This window comes from Nanorana parkeri, unplaced genomic scaffold, assembly GCF_000935625.1.
Source record: "Nanorana parkeri isolate BGI_ZX_2015 unplaced genomic scaffold, ASM93562v1 scaffold562, whole genome shotgun sequence".
NCBI classification, from domain to species: Eukaryota; Metazoa; Chordata; class Amphibia; order Anura; family Dicroglossidae; genus Nanorana; species Nanorana parkeri.
In genome coordinates this window covers 102,465-120,404 of record NW_017306830.1, presented here as the reverse complement: position 1 = coordinate 120,404, position 17,940 = coordinate 102,465, and the positions used below count along the sequence as shown (strand labels likewise).

Sequence of the window (17,940 nt, the reverse complement as noted above, 5' to 3'; positions counted from 1 at the left end):
AGACGCAAATGCAGCCTTGGTGAAATCTCTGCGCAGCCTGGTCAGGCGCAGCCCTGGTGAGATCTGTACACTGCTATGGTGAGGCGCAAACGCAGTCCTGGTGACATCAGTACGCAGCCTGGTGAGATGTAATTGCAGCCCTGGTGACATCTGTGCGCAGCCCTGGTGAGACACAAAGCAGCCCTGGTGACATCTGTACGCAGCCTAGTGAGACGCAAACGCAGCCCTGGTCAGAGGCAAAGGCAGCCCTAGTGAGACGCAAATGCACCCCTGGTGAGATCTGTGCACAGCCCTGGTGAGAAGCAAACAGAGCCCTGGTGACATCTGTACGCAGCCTGGTAAGATGCAAACGCAGCCCTGGTGAGACGCAAATGCACCCCTGGTTAGATCTGTGCGCAGCCCTGGTGAGATCTGTGCCCAGCCCTGGTGAGATCTGTGACCAGCACTGGTGAGATCTGTGCCCAGCCCTGGTGAGATCTGTACGCAGCCCTGGTGAGACGCAAACACAGCCCTGGTGAGATGCAAACGCAGCCCTGGTGAGACGCAAATGCACCCCTGGTGAGATCTGTACGCAGCCCTGATGAGACACAAACACAGCCCTGGTGACATCTGTACGCAGCCTGGTGAGATGCAAACGCAGCCCTGGTGAGACGCAAATGCACCCCTGGTGAGATCTGTACGCAGCCCTGGTGAGAGACGCAAACACAGCCCTGGTGAAATCTGTACGCAACCTGGTGAGATGCAAACGCAGCCCTGGTGAGAAGCAAATGAACCCCCGGTGAGATCTGGGCGCAGCCCTGGTGAGACGCAAACACAGCCCTTTTGACACCTGTACGCAGCCTGGTGAGATGCAAATGCAGCCCTGGTGAGATCTGTGCGCAGCCCTGGTGAGATCTGTGCCCAGCCCTGGTGAGATCTGTGCGCAGCATGGTGAGACGCAAACGCAGCCCTGGTGACATCTGTGCGCAGCCTGGTGAGACACAAATGCAGCCCTGGTGAGACACAAGCCCTGGTGAGATCTGTGCGCAGCCCTGGTGAGATCTGTGCCCAGCCCTGGTGAGATCTGTGCGCAGCATGGTGAGACGCAAACGCAGCCCTGGTGACATCTGTGCGCAGCCTGGTGAGACACAAATGCAGCCCTGGTGAGACACAAACGCAGCCCTGGTGACATCTGTGCGCAGCCTGGTGAGACACAAACGCAGCCCTGGTGAGACACAAACGCAGCCCTGGTGACATCTGTGCGCAGCCTGGTGAGAAACTGTCCAAAAATCATTAGTCTGTATTGTTTTAGAAAAAATGTCACATGTTCCTTTAAGAAAAAGTATCGGTAATTGGTATCGGCAAGTAGCTGAGGGAAAGTACTTGTACTTGGCCTTAAAAAAATGGTATCGGGACATCCCTATTTAAAAGCTGTTACTGCTCATCATTTTAGCATTATTTCTCTCACTCTGAGGTTCGCGGTGATACATACCACGTTTTCAAACGTAGGCGCACCCGATGCGTGTTTCCATTTGCATGTGCATGTACGTGGAGGTGGGGGACTTTACAGAAAACATTTTTGTGTTTTTCATTTCTTTTTTATTTGTGATTTTAATTTTTTACGTTTTTTTTAACATTTAACTTCATTGCTATTAGATAGATGGCTAACAAGCCCCCTATGTGATAGCAAAGAGGGTATTATTAGTTCACCCCCAGATATGTACCCCAAAATATAGTAGTCAAAGTCTCTTGATTAAAGAAATATTACATATGTGTGATTTTTTGACATGTAAGTTTTGTTTCGTTCTGATTTAAAATTCAGATTAATTTCTTTAAATCTGGACATTCGCATGCATCGAATTTGAACAAATCTGAATTTTTTTCTGAATTTTGTCTGAATTTCCAATTCTAATAACCTATACAGACAAAGATGGTCAGTACGGACTAAGAGGAGTAGTACGGAATAAGATGACCAGTACGGACTAAAATGACCAGTACGGACTAAAATGACCAGTATGGACTAAAATGACCAGTATGGACTAAAATGACCAGTATGGACTAAAATGACCAGTATGGAATAAGATGACCAGTATGGACTAAGAGGACCAATATGGACTAAGATGACCAGTACAGACTAAAAAGACCAGTACAGACTAAAAAGACCAGTATAGACAAAGATGACCAGTACAGACAAAGATGACCAGTACAGACAAAGATGACCAGTACAGACAAAGATGACCAGTACAGACAAAGATGACCAGTACGGACTAAGATGACCAGTACGGAGTAAGAGGATTAGTACAGACTAAGGCCCCATTCACACAGATTTTGTGCGCAATATCGCGCGACTGTTTGCATTGAGCAAGCTTAAATCGCGGCTAAATCCGCTCCAAAAAGGGTCCTGCTGTAGCGACACACGACCCGCGACAGCAGGACCCTTTGCCCCATTGAGAAGCATTGGAGAGCGATATCGCGCGGTAAATTGCCGCGATATCGCGGGAATTACCGCACGATAAATCACTCAATGTGAACGGGGCCTAAGATGACCAGTACGGACTAAGATGACTAGTGCGGAGTAAGAGGATTAGTACAGACTAAGATGACCAGTACGGACTAAGATGACCAGTACGGACTAAGATGAACAGTACGGACTAAGTTGACCAGTATAGACTATGAGGACCAGTACGGACTAAGACGTCCAGTACAGAGTAAGAGGACCAGTACAGACTTAGGGCCAGTTCACACCACAAAGTCTCCATTCCAGAGCGTTAAGGCCGGCTTCCTGAGTTCAGGGGCATTAAAGTCGATGGCACCGCAGCCACACCCCGCCCGCAGTGCGATCGCCCTCACCCAAACGCGTGGCACATTAGTGTCTGCATTCCGGTTCAGCGTTATCTGCAGAAATAGTGTTTGCAGCAGTTTTGCAGATCGCACTGGACTGGAACGCAGGCACTAATGTGCCACACGTTCAGGTGCGAGCGATCACACTGTGGGCGGGGGGCGTGGCTGTGGTGCCATTGACTTCAATGCCCCTGAACGCACGAAGCCGACCTTAACGCTCTGGAACACAGACTTTGTGGTGTGAACCGGCCCTAAGTCTGTACTGGTCCTCTTACTCTGTACTGGACGTCTTAGTCTGTACTGGTCCTCATAGTCTATACTGGTCAACTTAGTGCATACTGGGGGGCGTGGCTGTGGTGCCATTGACCTCAATGCACCACCATGCCCCCTCCGGCTCCAGAACGCAGGGAGATGGGCACTGACTTTGTGGTGTGAACCGGCCCTAGGAGGACCAGTATGGACTAAGAGGACCAGTACGGACTAAGATGACCAGTACGAACTAAGAGGGCTAGTACAGACTAAGATGACTAGTACAGAACAAAAATAAGCAAATCCCCCCCCCCTCCCCCCAAATTTTGTTTTTTTTTAAATAAATAAATAAAGTACATTTTTTATTAAAGAACCCCATCCAAATTGATCCAAAACGAAAATGGAAAATTCTGATCAAACCAAACCATAAATCAAACAAATTTAAATTGATCTGAATTCCGAATAATGAACCAAATCAAACTTGGAATCTAAAATCTGGAAAAAAATTGATGCAGAGTGAAACTAAAATGTTTGGAGCCCTTACATATCTAGTGATTTTTTAATGTGATATAACGAAATGGTAAAGTTTAAAGTGAAGGTTTGCATTTTACTTTGCAAGATCTTTATTCTCCTTTGGACGCCAGCAGAACACAACAATCACTTTGTGTAAACTGATATCCCCTCTTGGGCAGCTGTCAGCTGAGCAGGTTTACCCACTGGAAGATTTTCCTTCACCTCCTGTTCTGGTGACAACTCAAAATTTTTTTGATTTCCTATCACTTTCTATAGCAGTCACATTGGTCACCAGGAAAAGGAAAAAAGAGAAAGCGGAGACAAAGAAAGCAATAAAAATCAGGCAAGTCCATCCCAAACTCATAATTATGTTTTAACCAGTAGGCCTCATTCATACTACTAACAGCCGGCCCGTACAGATCCGTGCTGCATGCACGGCCGCTCCCGGGAAGGACAGGTGCTGCATGTAATTGCACGCAGCAGCCTGTTCTTCTCTATAGGAGTACTCGGCCGTACACCGCCGTACGCTCACCCGAACTGCACGTCCGTGCGGGTGTCCGTACTCGTACGCAGACAGGATGGACGTGCAGTTTGGGTTAGCGTACGGTGGCGTACGGCCGCATACTCCCATAGAGAAGAACAGGGTGCAGCATGCAATCACACGCAATACCTGTCCTTCTCAGAAGCGGCCCGATACGGACGTGCATGCAGCACGGATCTGTATGGGCCGGCCGTTAGTAGTGTGAATGAGGCCTTGCTAGTATATGGACCCAAATCCGTCTTTATATTAGCTTTCTGTAATCCTTACAACTTTATGATTCAGACTGTAGGAAAGCAGCAGTGCAAGCTTGGGGCATAACCACCCTGCCGATGATCAAGAAAGGGCAGCACGACTATTACCAAGCACTATTTTTCCAAGACATTGGGGGGAATTTATCTGAGAAGACAGAATCTGGAGCAGCTGCCCATAGTAACCAATAAGCTTCTCTCTTCAGTTTGTTCAGATAAGCTTTGAAAATGAAAGAGAGAAGCTGATTGGTTGCACCAGATCCTGTTTGCTCCAGTTTTGATAAATTCTCCCCAATGTGTGATAGGTTGTATCAGGTTTATTGTATTTGTCTTTGTCAAGTGCTGGAAAAAAAAAACACCTAAAGTTCATAAAAATGTGTCGTTTCCACTCCTGCAAATATGGCAATCCTGAAAACTGTGCGTGCCTCTGAAATGGTGGAAAACTACCAAAAACTGTCCTTTAAAAGACTTTATAGCTCATCATTTTAGGGGCGGAGACAAGACCAGCCACCATGCATAAGGAGAGAGAGCAGCAGTGACCGGTCTTTATTACAGTAAGCTCCATCACAAAGGTAAATTCTCTCACTGGATTACTGCACACATCTTAAAGAAATGCACAAACGTTCCCCAAAATTTAAGGAAGAATACAATATACATGACTCTTGTATTGATTCAATATTTGCTTATCTCGGGTTCAGCTTTACTATATACTGTATATGAAAGCTGAATTCCGGTGTGGGCGAGCCCATACATCTTTGTCAGCTGGAAGCTGTGGATGACTACAATGAACACTAAACACAGCTTCTGCTTTCCACCCATGAAACAAAGAAATTTATCGTTTATATAATAGATACAGTATGTCCATATATACTCCATCTAGTGTTTGATGGAGGGTTTGGAATCACTTCACATCATTCCCTGCCACTTGGGCAACTATGAGTTTAGTATCGGCAGAGGAGAAGGGGTAGGTGAGTGCTACAGGGTCTCCTGGTTCCCCTGATCTAGTTTGGGTGAACTGAGTATTGCGAATCCCTCCAACACACCTGCTTCCACGGCGCAACAGGCCGGTAGTGTTTATAGGAGACGCAACACACAATTCACACTATGTCACTACAGCAGGTTCTAGTCACTCAGTTGTGTGGTTAAAGGTACTGAACCGATCCAGTCCCAGCAAGTGTGCGGGAAATGCTTCCTAGCAGTTTGTAACTCCCCTGGTAAAACTTCAACCTTCAACTACGACAGGTGGTAATCAGCATTGAACTAGTTAACAGTCTTTAGCAGGGATGTGGAAACAGAGGCACAGACTGTGATAGCAATACCCCTCACAGGTGGAAGTCACACAGGTTCAGCAATAGGGTTGCCACCTGTCCAGGATTCACCCGGACAGTTCGGGTTTTGAATGCTTTGTCCGGGTTTCATGGCAGCAGAAACCCGGACACAAGATGTTAGGCAGACAGGGGCAACCAAAATTAAGATAGGGGCCACTTGAGTGTTCGGGTTTCGCTTGAAGAAAAGGTGGCAACCCTATTCAGCAATGCTTATTGATAGTAGACTACTGAAGGAAATGACAGTATATAAGTATAGCTCCAGCAGGAGACAATAAGTAGTGAGCAGGTTAACAGTCTATTGAAGGAATATGAGAGCTGAGGCACAGACTATGTTATCCACCCCTTCACAGTGTTTAAGTTCACAACAGCACTTCACAATCCATTTAACTCCAGAATTAGTATTATGGCATAAGTCAGCAACCCTGTAGATACTGTCACATATGCCTTCAGGCTACTTGCGCTTTAGAGGGATCGCTGCTGGGTCAAATTTTTGCTAAAAGGGGGACTAAGATGTAAAGGGGGGCTTGGTCTGCTGATTTAAAGGGGGGCTTCTGATGTGAAAGGGGGCGTCTTATGTAAAAGGAATGTCTTCTGATGTGAAAGGGGGAGTTCTTATGTGAAGGAAGTGCTTGTGATGTGAAATGAAGGCTTCTGATAATAAGGGGAGCCTCTGATGTACAGGTTCTGATAGTCTGAGGTCCTGAGCGCTGTAGAACAGGTTTTCATTGAGGATATCTCTGTACTTTGCTCCATTCAGCTTTCCCTCAACCCTGACCAGTCTCCCAGTCCCTGCTGCTGAAAAACACCCCCACGGCTGCCACCACCATGCTTCACTGTTACTGCCACCACCATGCTTCACTGTTGGGCAGGTGATGAGCAGTGCCTTGTTTCCTTCAGACATAACATTTAGAATTGAGGCCAAACAGTTGAGGCTAGGTTCACACCTTGAGCTGGTGAGCTGCTTGGTTGTCGCACGTTTTTGTTTCCGTGACTGTGCTTTGAGAACCAATATCAAAGGGACCCAAACCACATGACAAACGCCCGAAAATAGCTCCTGCATCTTTGTGCGCCACAGGCGACACACCACGAAGGTGTGAACAGCCTCCATTGACTTCAATGCAAATCTGAGTTTTGAGTGATATCCGTGTGAACCTAGTCTCAATCTTGGGTTCATCAGACCAGAGAATCATGTTCCTCACAGTCTGGAGAGTCCATCAGGTGCTTTTTTGCAAATTCCAAGCGGGCTTTCATGTGTTTTTAGCCACTCTGCCATAAATGTCAGATTGGTGGAGGGCGAAACAATAATAAAGAAGTGATTTTACACACATTGGAGTTGGTGTGATTTTCATTTTCTCTCTGTGGGAGTATACTCTATTGAATCAGGCCAGGCGGCAGATATAAGTACGGAACCTTTTGATCCGATCTAAATTTGTGAGCAGGTCCAAAACAGTAGTGACCGTTTTCCTTCTGGAACTTTGTCCCATCTCCACACAGGATCTCTGGAGCTCAGTCAGTGTGACCATCGGGTCTTCGGTCACCTCTCTTACTAAGGCCCTTCTCCCCCGATTGCTCAGTTTGGCCAGAGCGACCAGCTCTTGGAAGAGTCCTGGTTGTGCCAAACTTCTTACATTTGAGAATTATGGAGGCCATTGTGCTCTTGGGAATCTTCAGTGCAGCAGAATTTTTTTTGTAACCTCCCCCAGATCTGTGCCTTGCAATAATCCTGTCTTTGAGCTCTGCAGGCAGTTCCTTGGACCCCATGGCTGATACATTATTAATGGTCAGCTGCGAGACCTTCTATAGAGAGGTGGGCGCCTTTCTAAATCATGTCTAATACATTTTCTTTACCAGAGGTGGACTCTGATCAAGGTGTAGAAACATCTCAGAGAGATTAAGGGAACGCTCACACCAGATTCTGGCCGGAACGCACTGCATCACATTGCGGCTGGCTCACTATTTTGTAGGGCAGGAGGGGGCGTGGTGGGCCATTGAAGTGAATGGCACCGTAGCCATGCCCTCCGGCCGCAATGCGATCGGCTGCATGGGATCGCAAGGCACATTATGCCTGCTGTCCGGTCCAATCAAAATAGTGCTTGCAGCATTTTGATCGCACCGGACCGCAGGCATAATGTGCCTTGCGATCCTGTGCGGCCGTTCGCATTGCGGCTGGAGGGCGTGGCTACAGTGCCATTCACTTCAATGGCAGTGTGTTCTGGCCAGAATCGGGCCGGAACCCACTGCAACTGGGGTACTGAGTGAAGATTAATGAGAAAACAACTGTAGTGTCAGGCTGCAACATAACAACATTGAAAAACGTGTAGGGGGTCTGAATACTTTCTGAATGCACTGTGTGTGTGGAATTTATCAAAACTGGAGCAGACAAAATCTGGAGCAGATTTGCATGGCAACCAATCAGCTTCTCTCTTTCATTTTCAAATCTTAACTGAACACACTGAACAAAGATGTTGATTGGTTGCCATGGATAACTGCTCCAGATTCTGTCTGCTCCAGTTTTGATAAATTCCCCCCATGTGTGTTTAGCTGTTTGCTTGGCGTTCGTTTTAACTTTAAATAAACCAGAAATCTGACCTTTGCATTGGGTTTATATAGGGATATCCCTTATTTGATTTCCTCTTCCCTGAATGTCTCTCTTTGTAATATTCAGTAGTTCATCACATTGTAATAAGTTAGTCACTGTCTAATAATGAAAAACTATGGGGAGAGTGCAAAAGTTCAGTACACCATGATAAGATAGGATGGAAATTGAATTCTTTCTCACGTTCTCGCATGTGTGAATTCTCATGTGATTTGAGGTCCTCAGCGTGCCCAGGATCTTGGGAGAATGACACCTCCCTTGCCCATGGCGGCCTGCTGGAAATCAAGGTAAGACTTTTTGACTTTTTTCTCCCGATTTTAATTCTTTCTTTTACTTTAAACAAGCATTTCTTTTTTGGTGGTGGGATAAAGCTAAAAAAATGGACCTTGATTTTTTTAAGCAAGGCCCACTAACATTCCTTGAAGGGAATTTATGAAAACTGGAGCAAACAGAATCTGGAGCAGTCACCCATGGCAACCAATCACCTTCCCTGTTTCATTTTCAATGCTTAGCTGAATAAATTGAAGAGAGATGCTTATTGGTTGCCATGGGCAACTGCTGCAGATTCTGTTTGCACCAGTTTTTATGAATTGCCCCCTTATAGTTTGTTTACATGATGTAACATGTGTTTACTTTAGATGTCGTGCTTAGCTATATATATATATTTATTTGTAGTCAGAGCTCCACTGATATGTACCTGAAAATGAAGACGATTACCCTACCTACAACATGACCTACCTGAGGGTGTGCCATGGTCACTATGGTCAGTATGCAGATTCATTTTGGTGTCAATCCCTTTGAAAAGTCGGGCATTCAACCCAACAGTTGCTCGACAGAGGAGGGGACCCGGTGGCATACCTTATCCTGCCGGGTACATGCCCTCTCCTCTCTCTGCCGCTGTCCATCACCAAGATGGCCACCAGCAGGTAGGTAACACTAGTTCTCATCATGTATGTATAAATATAACATTTTATAGAACTGAGAAAATAAAGAACTGAGTGTTGCAGTATTTTCAAGCACACCGTTGCCTTCTCGGCCAGTTATTAAACAAGATAGATACTTCCGACCATCCCTTTGCAACCTCTTTTGCCTACGATGTCACCTAAAAGAGAGCAACAGGCCACAAAGCTGACCTCAGTCACAGAGGACAATCTCTCTGCCTGACTTTACGTATATTTTTAATAAAGTTATTACAAACTGGTTCACATAGTATAATTTTTTTTAACCTTTCACCTAGCTGCCTTGCTTGGTAACATACTAGTATAGAACCTCTACTGTGTCTTGTATATCATGAGCCATAAATACCAACGTTTTCATCTTCCCAACCTGACGTGCAGCTGTCACATGATTTACAGCACTGGCCCTTGGGACATGAGGGCAATTATTAGAATGTCAGTCGGTCCAGGTTTTCACCCATATGCCTTATGCATTGCCACTATAAACCAGTATCATGTATGTAGTACTAGTTCAGAGTAATGGAAGAGGATTGAGAACGGTGGGCTAAAACCACTTAAACAATTGGTTCATCAAAAAAAGCACATAAGTACATGATAGTTTTTTGATTCAACTACCTTTTTTTTAAATTATCTTATGGAGACTCTAGTGGTGAAATCCCTGCGCCTGAGTTCCCAGCTCTGCCCACATGCTGCAGTTGTGGTAAGGGATCTTGATCTCCCTGTTTTATTCCTAACATATTATTATAATAATAACTGATATTGATTTATGGACAATGCAGCATTGACATAAATGTTGGCCATACATATTTTGATCTGCTTGTTCAACAACCAGTTGTTTGTGTTGAAGTTCAGAATTTTGCAATTATCAATAATTTTTCACGACCATTTTTAAGGTTTTAGACTGATATTGTCCACTTAAAGATTTCCGACAGAATGCATCCAGTGGTAAGCATCTATCCTGAACTCCAGGTAATCGTTCCATGTACCATTACATAAGGACAGCCATGGACATACAGGCATCTGTATGAACTCACATAGGATTCCTGCTGCAAGATGTGGAGCAAATTGCTTGACTCCTCAATTATTTATTTCAGTTTTGGTTTACTTTTTCCAATAAACTGTAGAAAATGAAAGCTGGTGGACTGATGGAAGCAAAATGACCTAACGTGTTGCATCAAATGGTTATTTCAGGTATTGGAGCTATTAAAATGATAAGATTGAATGGTTGGTTGGATCAACGTGGGTACAACCAGCGGAGGGCTGCAGCAGCTTAAGGAATAGGACCAGGTGGGAGTGGCAGTGATAGGAGCTAGATTACTGAATTGCCAGGACACCAATGAGGTCATTGTATGGGTTAACATACCAGACTTAACACATTACTGGAACTAGTCAACCCAAGAAGGATCGGATGGATTAATTCCTTTCTTAAAGAGCCATGCCAACCAAGACCCAATAGATGGAGGGTTGTGGAATCACATTCATAACAGCTTCCTTTCCCTTTCTCTGAATCCCAAAAAGCAACGCTGAGCATGCAGTACATAATGGAGTCTAAATGATATCATTGGTAACATAATAATGGCATTGCATTCTTATAGAATCCTTCTTGTTCCAGTCAGAGGAACTCAGCAGGAACTTAGGACAGAAGGAAGCGCAGAGCTTGTCCCCTGCACCTTCCTACTGTTTGATCTTGTCTGAGCTGTGATAGCCACTAACCATTCCCCTACATGTGCCAATACAGCAGTACAGACGCGGGGGTAGAAATGAATCAATCTTGATCTTGTCCACATAAGCCACAAACCTCACATTTTACTAGGAAAAGAGAAACATAAAAACCAACAACAGCATTTAGCAATAAATAATATTCCCCTAGTGTGAGACAAAAAGAAAACTTTTCCTGAGAGAGACCTGGAGCCTGCCTGACCTCTCATTCTGAAAATGCTAGTTGTTTGGCTATCACTGACCCAAAACAAGGACTTCTGCCATTACTTTGACTCTTCTGATCTGCACACTTGTTGCAGGTAGGTCAACATAACAGCCAGGCAACCGGCATTCTCCAAAGGGGGTCAGTAATGGCAGCCTCTGTATTTCTTTTAGGAAAGGCTTGCATTAAATATCACTCTTGCAGTTTAGCCCTATGAAAGGAAACATGCGTACCATTAAAAACATTTTTTGATTGCATTTGATATAATGAAATAATGGAAAGGTTTCCGCACAAATTAGATTATATAAAAAAAGGCATAGTAAAGGATTTAATGAGCATCTATGACATTTGTGTCTTTCATAATATTATACACTACACTCACTTGCATTTTAAAAAACTTGAACCCATTGTGCCCAACGGTCCTTTGTTTCGAGGGACTGTCCCCTTTTTTTGGAACCAAATCCCTCTGCCCCCCTTTCTTCCTCATTTATCCCTCTTTTTGGTCACCAGCCTCTAACTGTTGGCATTTGTTATTTTGAAAAATCCTGAATAAAGGAAAAGCAATAGTGAAAAAAAGCACTTGTGGGATTAACCAATCACTTTTTGCTTAATCATTCGTTATGGTGTGTGTATATGGGAGGGGGTGGGGCATCAGGGGTGTGTCCTTTGCCGGCATACTTTGTGCTATAATGCATCACTCTTTCCCCTATCAAAAAGTTGGGAGACTAGGAAACCCATGGGCCTTGTTCACACAGGTTGCAAAGGGGCGGTAGTAAAAACAGGCGATGGTTTGCATTTTTACACACACCCCCGACCTCCCATCTTTAACTTAACATGGTGGGTCTCTATGCTTTGTGGTGGCAGCTCATTTTACACAGCATGTCACTTTATGGCAGGCATTGCTGCTTGCCTGATGTGACCATTGCAACCAAAGGGAGTATGGACCATGGCTTGGTATTGCAGTGTCAAATTCCCCCTTGGGATTGGAAAAAAAAAAAAACTCCTGAAAGCCTGCAAACTGTGCTCAAAAAAAGTGATCCACCATGCATTGTTTTTCAGAGGACAATAAAAGTCAGCCACTTGTGTAAACGTGACTATAGTGCAAAAAATAAAGACCTAGAATACAAAACTATTCCCTATACAGCTACCGGGAAACGGAACACACACTTCAAACATCACAGAATAGCTCAAATGGATCCCGCAATGAAAAAGTTATTACAATCAATTTTAAAACAATTTTTGATATTTAATTTTCGATGAATCTACATCAGAACCAAGTGAGCTTTGTTAGGGAATTACATAGCTTGCTTCCTCTGGGTCTATTAGTTCCATGACCACTAATCCTACATTAAGCAGATTATCTGCAGAGAAATGTAAGATTTCCTCGGATGATAATGTGCCGATGTACAGGCCGTTTCCGAATACCATCGCATATCTACTCAAACAGCTGGTATGAACGATCATACCAGGCGCCCATCAGCACCTATCTATGGCTTTGATATGATGCTACTATCTTACCCTGCATATCCCAATTCACCACCCACTCAGAATGCCATATGTTAGAATTGTCCATCACCCTACATGGTCAATGGAGTCACAAATGGCCTTCTACAGCCAGCAAGTGTCAAGTGGCCTGCTCTGCTGTATCATCAGCATTACAAGCTCAAAGTAGAACTTAATGGGGCACTAAATTCAGGAGTTAAATCTTAAAAATGCATTCAAGTACCTTAACTATTAACAGTATGTAATGTATTGGTGCATCACTCAGCTGTAGATCCTCAAATCATCTCTGAAATGGTGCTGACACTGTGCTTCCTTCTGCAGGGTGCATACTTTTGTTCCCCATGGTCCCTGTGTGTGTTGTAAAGTAGCCACGACTCCATGCTCACTCCTGTGATGGACAACAATCTCATGTTTAGTTTACTAATTTCTACTGAGATTGTAGTCCACCACAGGTGTGGGCTTGGAGCGGTGACTACTTTACAACACACACAGGGACCATGGGGAAAAAAGGTAGCCACCCTCCAGAAGGAAGGACAGTGTCAGCAGCAATTCAGAGATGATTTGAGGATCTACAGCTGAGTGATACACAAATAAAATACATTTCTGTTAATAGTTAAGGTACTTGAATGCATTTTTAAGGTCAAACTCCTGAGTTTAGTGTCTAAATTTAAACATTTGCAAGATTTTTATTTTATTTTTATAATAGCAGAAGAGAAATACTTTGCTTCTTCTGCAAATAAAGGATTTAAATAAAAAGAGCTGTGCTCATCTGTTTCTAACTTTGATTCGGCTCTTCAATAGATGCTTAGTAACAAATGCACCCCATCCATCCTACGCACTCTATGTCCTAACTCTTCCCTTACCCTTAGACCATTTATCTAATCCTAGTAGCTAATCCCTGAGAAGATAGGAATATAAAATGATGCTTATAATAACACATTAATTCTACAGCCCTCAATGTACACATATACGTGTCAAATAGCTGAGGCTGGCACAGCTGCTGTAATGAAATACGCAGGAATGTGACAGTCCATTAAATATAATCTGATTTCTCTAACCCAGCCCTGGGATATCTATCCGCACCATGCCCCAATGTCATTTGAAGGTGACTCATCAAAGTCCACTATGAGTGCCCATCCCGAAATGTCCCAGGTAGTTTAATTCCACGGTCGATATTTCTGAATGTCCTCTTCGTAAATTACACAGACACTTCCCCGCTTGTCCCATGTACCTGTTTTCTTTGCAGGCTCGGGCATCCTTGCTCAGCCTGGACACAACCACCCAGAAAGAGGTCAATGAGCTAAGCAGTACCACTCTAGTCCGTAGCACAGGCTGGAATGAGCCTACTGAGATTTACAGACCCCCTTTAAAAAAGTGAGATAGAGAGAAACCCAATGTGCTCCACCCCTCCCTCGCTCACTCCTGTTGTCACACAGTCCTGTCACCTTCTCAGCAGCAGACCTCACTTGACAGGATATATCAGCTGGGATATATATAGCCAAGCTGCCAGTGCCTTGAAGTTTGCCCTCTGGTCCCCCCCCACCAAATGGTTTTGTGCTGTCTAGAGTGCTTCTGGCCTACATGAGGACCACTGTCCTGGCCAAGGCTGGCATGATGGGTTTCACATCAGCACTTAGGTTAGGTTTATAACGCTCATAAATTCCTGGCACCGTTCTCATTCACGCTGGTCACCAGCGTGTCCTCGTCACTTGCCCACTCAAACAGCCGCGCTGATAGCCCCTGTCATTTTGCTGCTGACATTATGTACACACGGAACACGTACCCAACGTATATAGACATTACAGGAGAGTGTTAACCGACATCAAACGTTTTATCAGGATAGACAGGCAGGAAACAAACATTTTTATGTCCATTTACATACAGTGCAAGGAAAAGTTAATGTAGAATATTTGACAAAGGCAAGACTTGTACGGTTCCTGCAGACTCTTCCTCCCGCTCATGTCCATACCTTGGACATTCAGTAACATGCACAGGAGGAAGAATGAATGGACTACAAGTGAGGTGACCAGGGCTGTCCCTATAATGAGGCAGCAACAGCAGCATCCTAAGGCGGCATCTCAATGGGGGTCAGCCAGGTGGTGGGGGGCCGCATGGGGGCAGCCACAGCATCCCAGGTTGCTAAGAGCTTTTAGCAACCTGTGCCGCTCTGTTTGGCTTCCTGTCCAGTTCACTGACATCACCAGTTACCAAGAGCTGAGGGAGATGCTGTGGCTTGTGTCTCGTCTATCTCCTGGCAACTAGTGACGTCAGTGAGCTGGGTGGCATGCCAGAAAGAGCCTCTGACAGCGCGGTGCTGCGCCCTATGCCACCGCCATGCCAAAGCAAATATTGTCTAAATACAAGAATCATGTGTATTCTTCCTAGAATCCTGGTGACCTTTGTGCATTTTTTCCAGGTCCACACAGTAATCCAGTGCTCCACTACGGTGTTGTGATCAAAAATCCATAATTTTAAGTTGTCGCCAGAATAGTTTTAAAGGGTAAATCTTTCAATGGGGACACGTGCTGTGGTGACAACTGTCTACAAGGGGAATTCCCCTCACTTTGAAGAGGTTTCTACTCACTTTTGGTTCTGTCTATTGGCCAGAGTCATGAAAATTTTGACCCAGAATGGGAATGGGACAAAGACGGTAACAAAACTGAACAAATAAACTGGGACTAGTGTGTGTGTGAGTATGGTAGAGATCAGAGGTGTGGGTTGATCCTGGCACCCAGTAATTGGTGCTATTGCCCCAGGAATGGCCCTCTAGATCCTTGGTTCTCAACTGGTGGGTCATGACCCAAAAGTGGGCCGCGACCCCCTGTTCAATGGGTTGCTGCATGCCTTCCACTTTTCTAGATGAGAGGCTTCCCAGCCTCCCCCTAGTGCAGCACTGTCAGTTCTCATGCTGAGTAGCCATTCAGAATATGCTGCTTGGCACTGGGTGTCAGCTTGAGGTGGGGTGGTCTGGAGCTATGGCCGTGAGGGAGCTCCATCCAATATGTGCATTGCTTACAGATCCCTCGCATGTCCTGTAGAGGTGCCTGGACCAGAGTGATGTCGCGTTCTGGTATGGGAGGTGCGTTGCGATGCCATTCATTTAAATGGCACCCCAAATGCACCTCCTGCCCACAGTTCAATTGCCTGCACCGGAACGCACGGTGCCACAATGCTGTGTGTTCCATTGGAGTGTGACTTGGGTCGTGACTTAATGACCAAGGACAAAGGTGGGTCCTGAGGTTACACAGGTTGAGAACCACTGCTCTAGATGAACACATAGATTATATTAAGCCAGTTCTCATCCAAAGAAGATTTTTTGACACCAGTAGAAGATATACCCAAGTATTAGCTGACTACAAGTATGCAGCTTAATTAAGGTGCACGTGATAAGGTGTGGTGAAAACCATGGCATTGTAAGGAACTTTTGGGGGGTTATTTGTGAGTCTGGGTTCTTTAGTTTGGCATCTCAATCAAAAATGGTCCAGAAAATTAAAAGCAGGGGAGTGCAGAAGAAAAGGGAGAATAGTCTAAGCAGAGGAAAAGCAAAAAGGAGAAAGAAGAAATTATACGGGGGACAAGAATATAGACTCACCCTCTTTGCATGGTATGCTAGGAGGGTCACAACATTAGAAGTCCCAAAACATTTCAATATAAATACACAGGGGTGCCCTGGGTGTATTGGAAATGCGCGGTAGAAACATAAAGAGGACCTTGCACTTAAAGGCCTCCCTCTCCAATATATAATTGCAATATAAAAGTGGTTAAAAAAGATTACTCATGGGAAAGAAGTTAGAAAATATCTAACCATACCCCCAACTTCACTGGAGAGGGTGCAGTCACAATCCAACGAGATCCTGGATACACTAAGTATCTCAAACCTTGCAAGAAGACGTTCCACCACGGTGTTGATGCATCTTTTCATAGTCAAAATTTGAGAAAATATAATAACCATTCACCCCAACTTGTGCACTGGAGAGGGTACAGTCACAATCCAATGAGATTCTCCAAACGCTAAGTATCCAAAACCTTGTAAGAAGATGCTTCACCATGGTGTAGAACAATTTTCTCATTTGGGTTCCTCATTGTTCCCATGATCTCGTCGGGAGAATTTCGACTTCACCCTTGCCTAGTATGTACATCTTCTTTGGATTTTGGAAAACCAGAGTGATATAGCAGGGAAGGCTATTTGTTTCCATAGGGCTGGTATACATGTTGTGGTTGCATTTAATACGTTTTTTACAGTTACGGATTTTTGGTATTTGGAGATTGGAATGTCATTTATATGTAGGAGGAATGGTGCTGGACTCTACCCTGAGGTACAGGAAGTAATGTGGTGAATTACATCCTTCACTGTCCTCTAGAAGAACCGACTGCAGAGGCACCCCCAAAAGATGTGTACCATGGTCCCGAGTGCCGCCTCACATCTCCAGCAAGTATCTGGTATGCATTTGTTAAATACGTGTGGTAAAGAAGGAACTATGCAGTGCAAAAGTATCTTCTATTCCTGTTCTTGGAGTTCATTTGTGATGGAGGATTTATGAGTGAGTAGGATAAGCCTTACAATCTGTTCAGAGTTAAATTTCATCCCCAGTAAGGACCCGCATCTCTCAAGGTATGGCGGAGTCTGGTCTGTTTGAGGGGTAATTAGGAATTTATAAATTAAATATAAAGAATGTTTGATGGGAAGTTGGAAATTGCATATGGCCTCATAGAGTAGCTAGTGCAATTCCATATGCAATTCCATAGAGTAGCTAGCCAAACGTAGAGTGGAACAAGAGAAATCACTTGATCTCCCATCCACACTAAACAGTCTGGATGGAGGAATCTATTCTGCCAGTGTCGTACCTATAATAAGGCAGCCTGAGGCAGTTGCCTCAGACGACATCCCATTGGGTAACTGGGGGAGTAGTGGCCTGTACCTTCAGAAAAAAACCTCTTGACCATCAGCACTAAACAGCATGAATAGGGAAGTCGAGTATTTTCCTTGTCTACCTGGGCTATTGTATTCTGACAACAATGGGTGTGAATACCCGAATAGTGACTGAAGCTGATTGGCTACAATCCCTGTTCAGACAAGAATTTCTGGACTGACTCCGAATGAAAAAAATCAGCTTATGTCAAAAGGAGGGGTGCTAACGGTGCCACACTCTGCTCGAAGTATGGGCAGCTTCAAGGAGAACTATGAGGTGAGTGCTTTTCACTCACCTCAATTGTCACAATTGTCGGGATCCGCGTCAGCTGCGGCGTCTCAGTATACCGCGAGCC

The 17,940-nt window shown here is 44.8% G+C and overlaps 1 protein-coding gene across 1 annotated transcript in view; it reads right to left on the bottom strand.

Moving 5' to 3' along the window:
- The window catches only part of MYBPC3 (myosin binding protein C, cardiac), a 112,965-nt gene extending 98,971 nt beyond the window's left edge, over positions 1 to 13,994 (bottom strand). Inside the window, exon 1 of the mRNA XM_018562127.1 lies at positions 13,907 to 13,994. Coding sequence (XP_018417629.1) covers positions 13,907 to 13,931 — 25 coding nt within the window. The 5' untranslated portion in view covers positions 13,932 to 13,994. The remainder of the gene's footprint in view (positions 1 to 13,906) is intronic.
- Between the last annotated feature and the right edge of the window lie 3,946 nt (positions 13,995 to 17,940).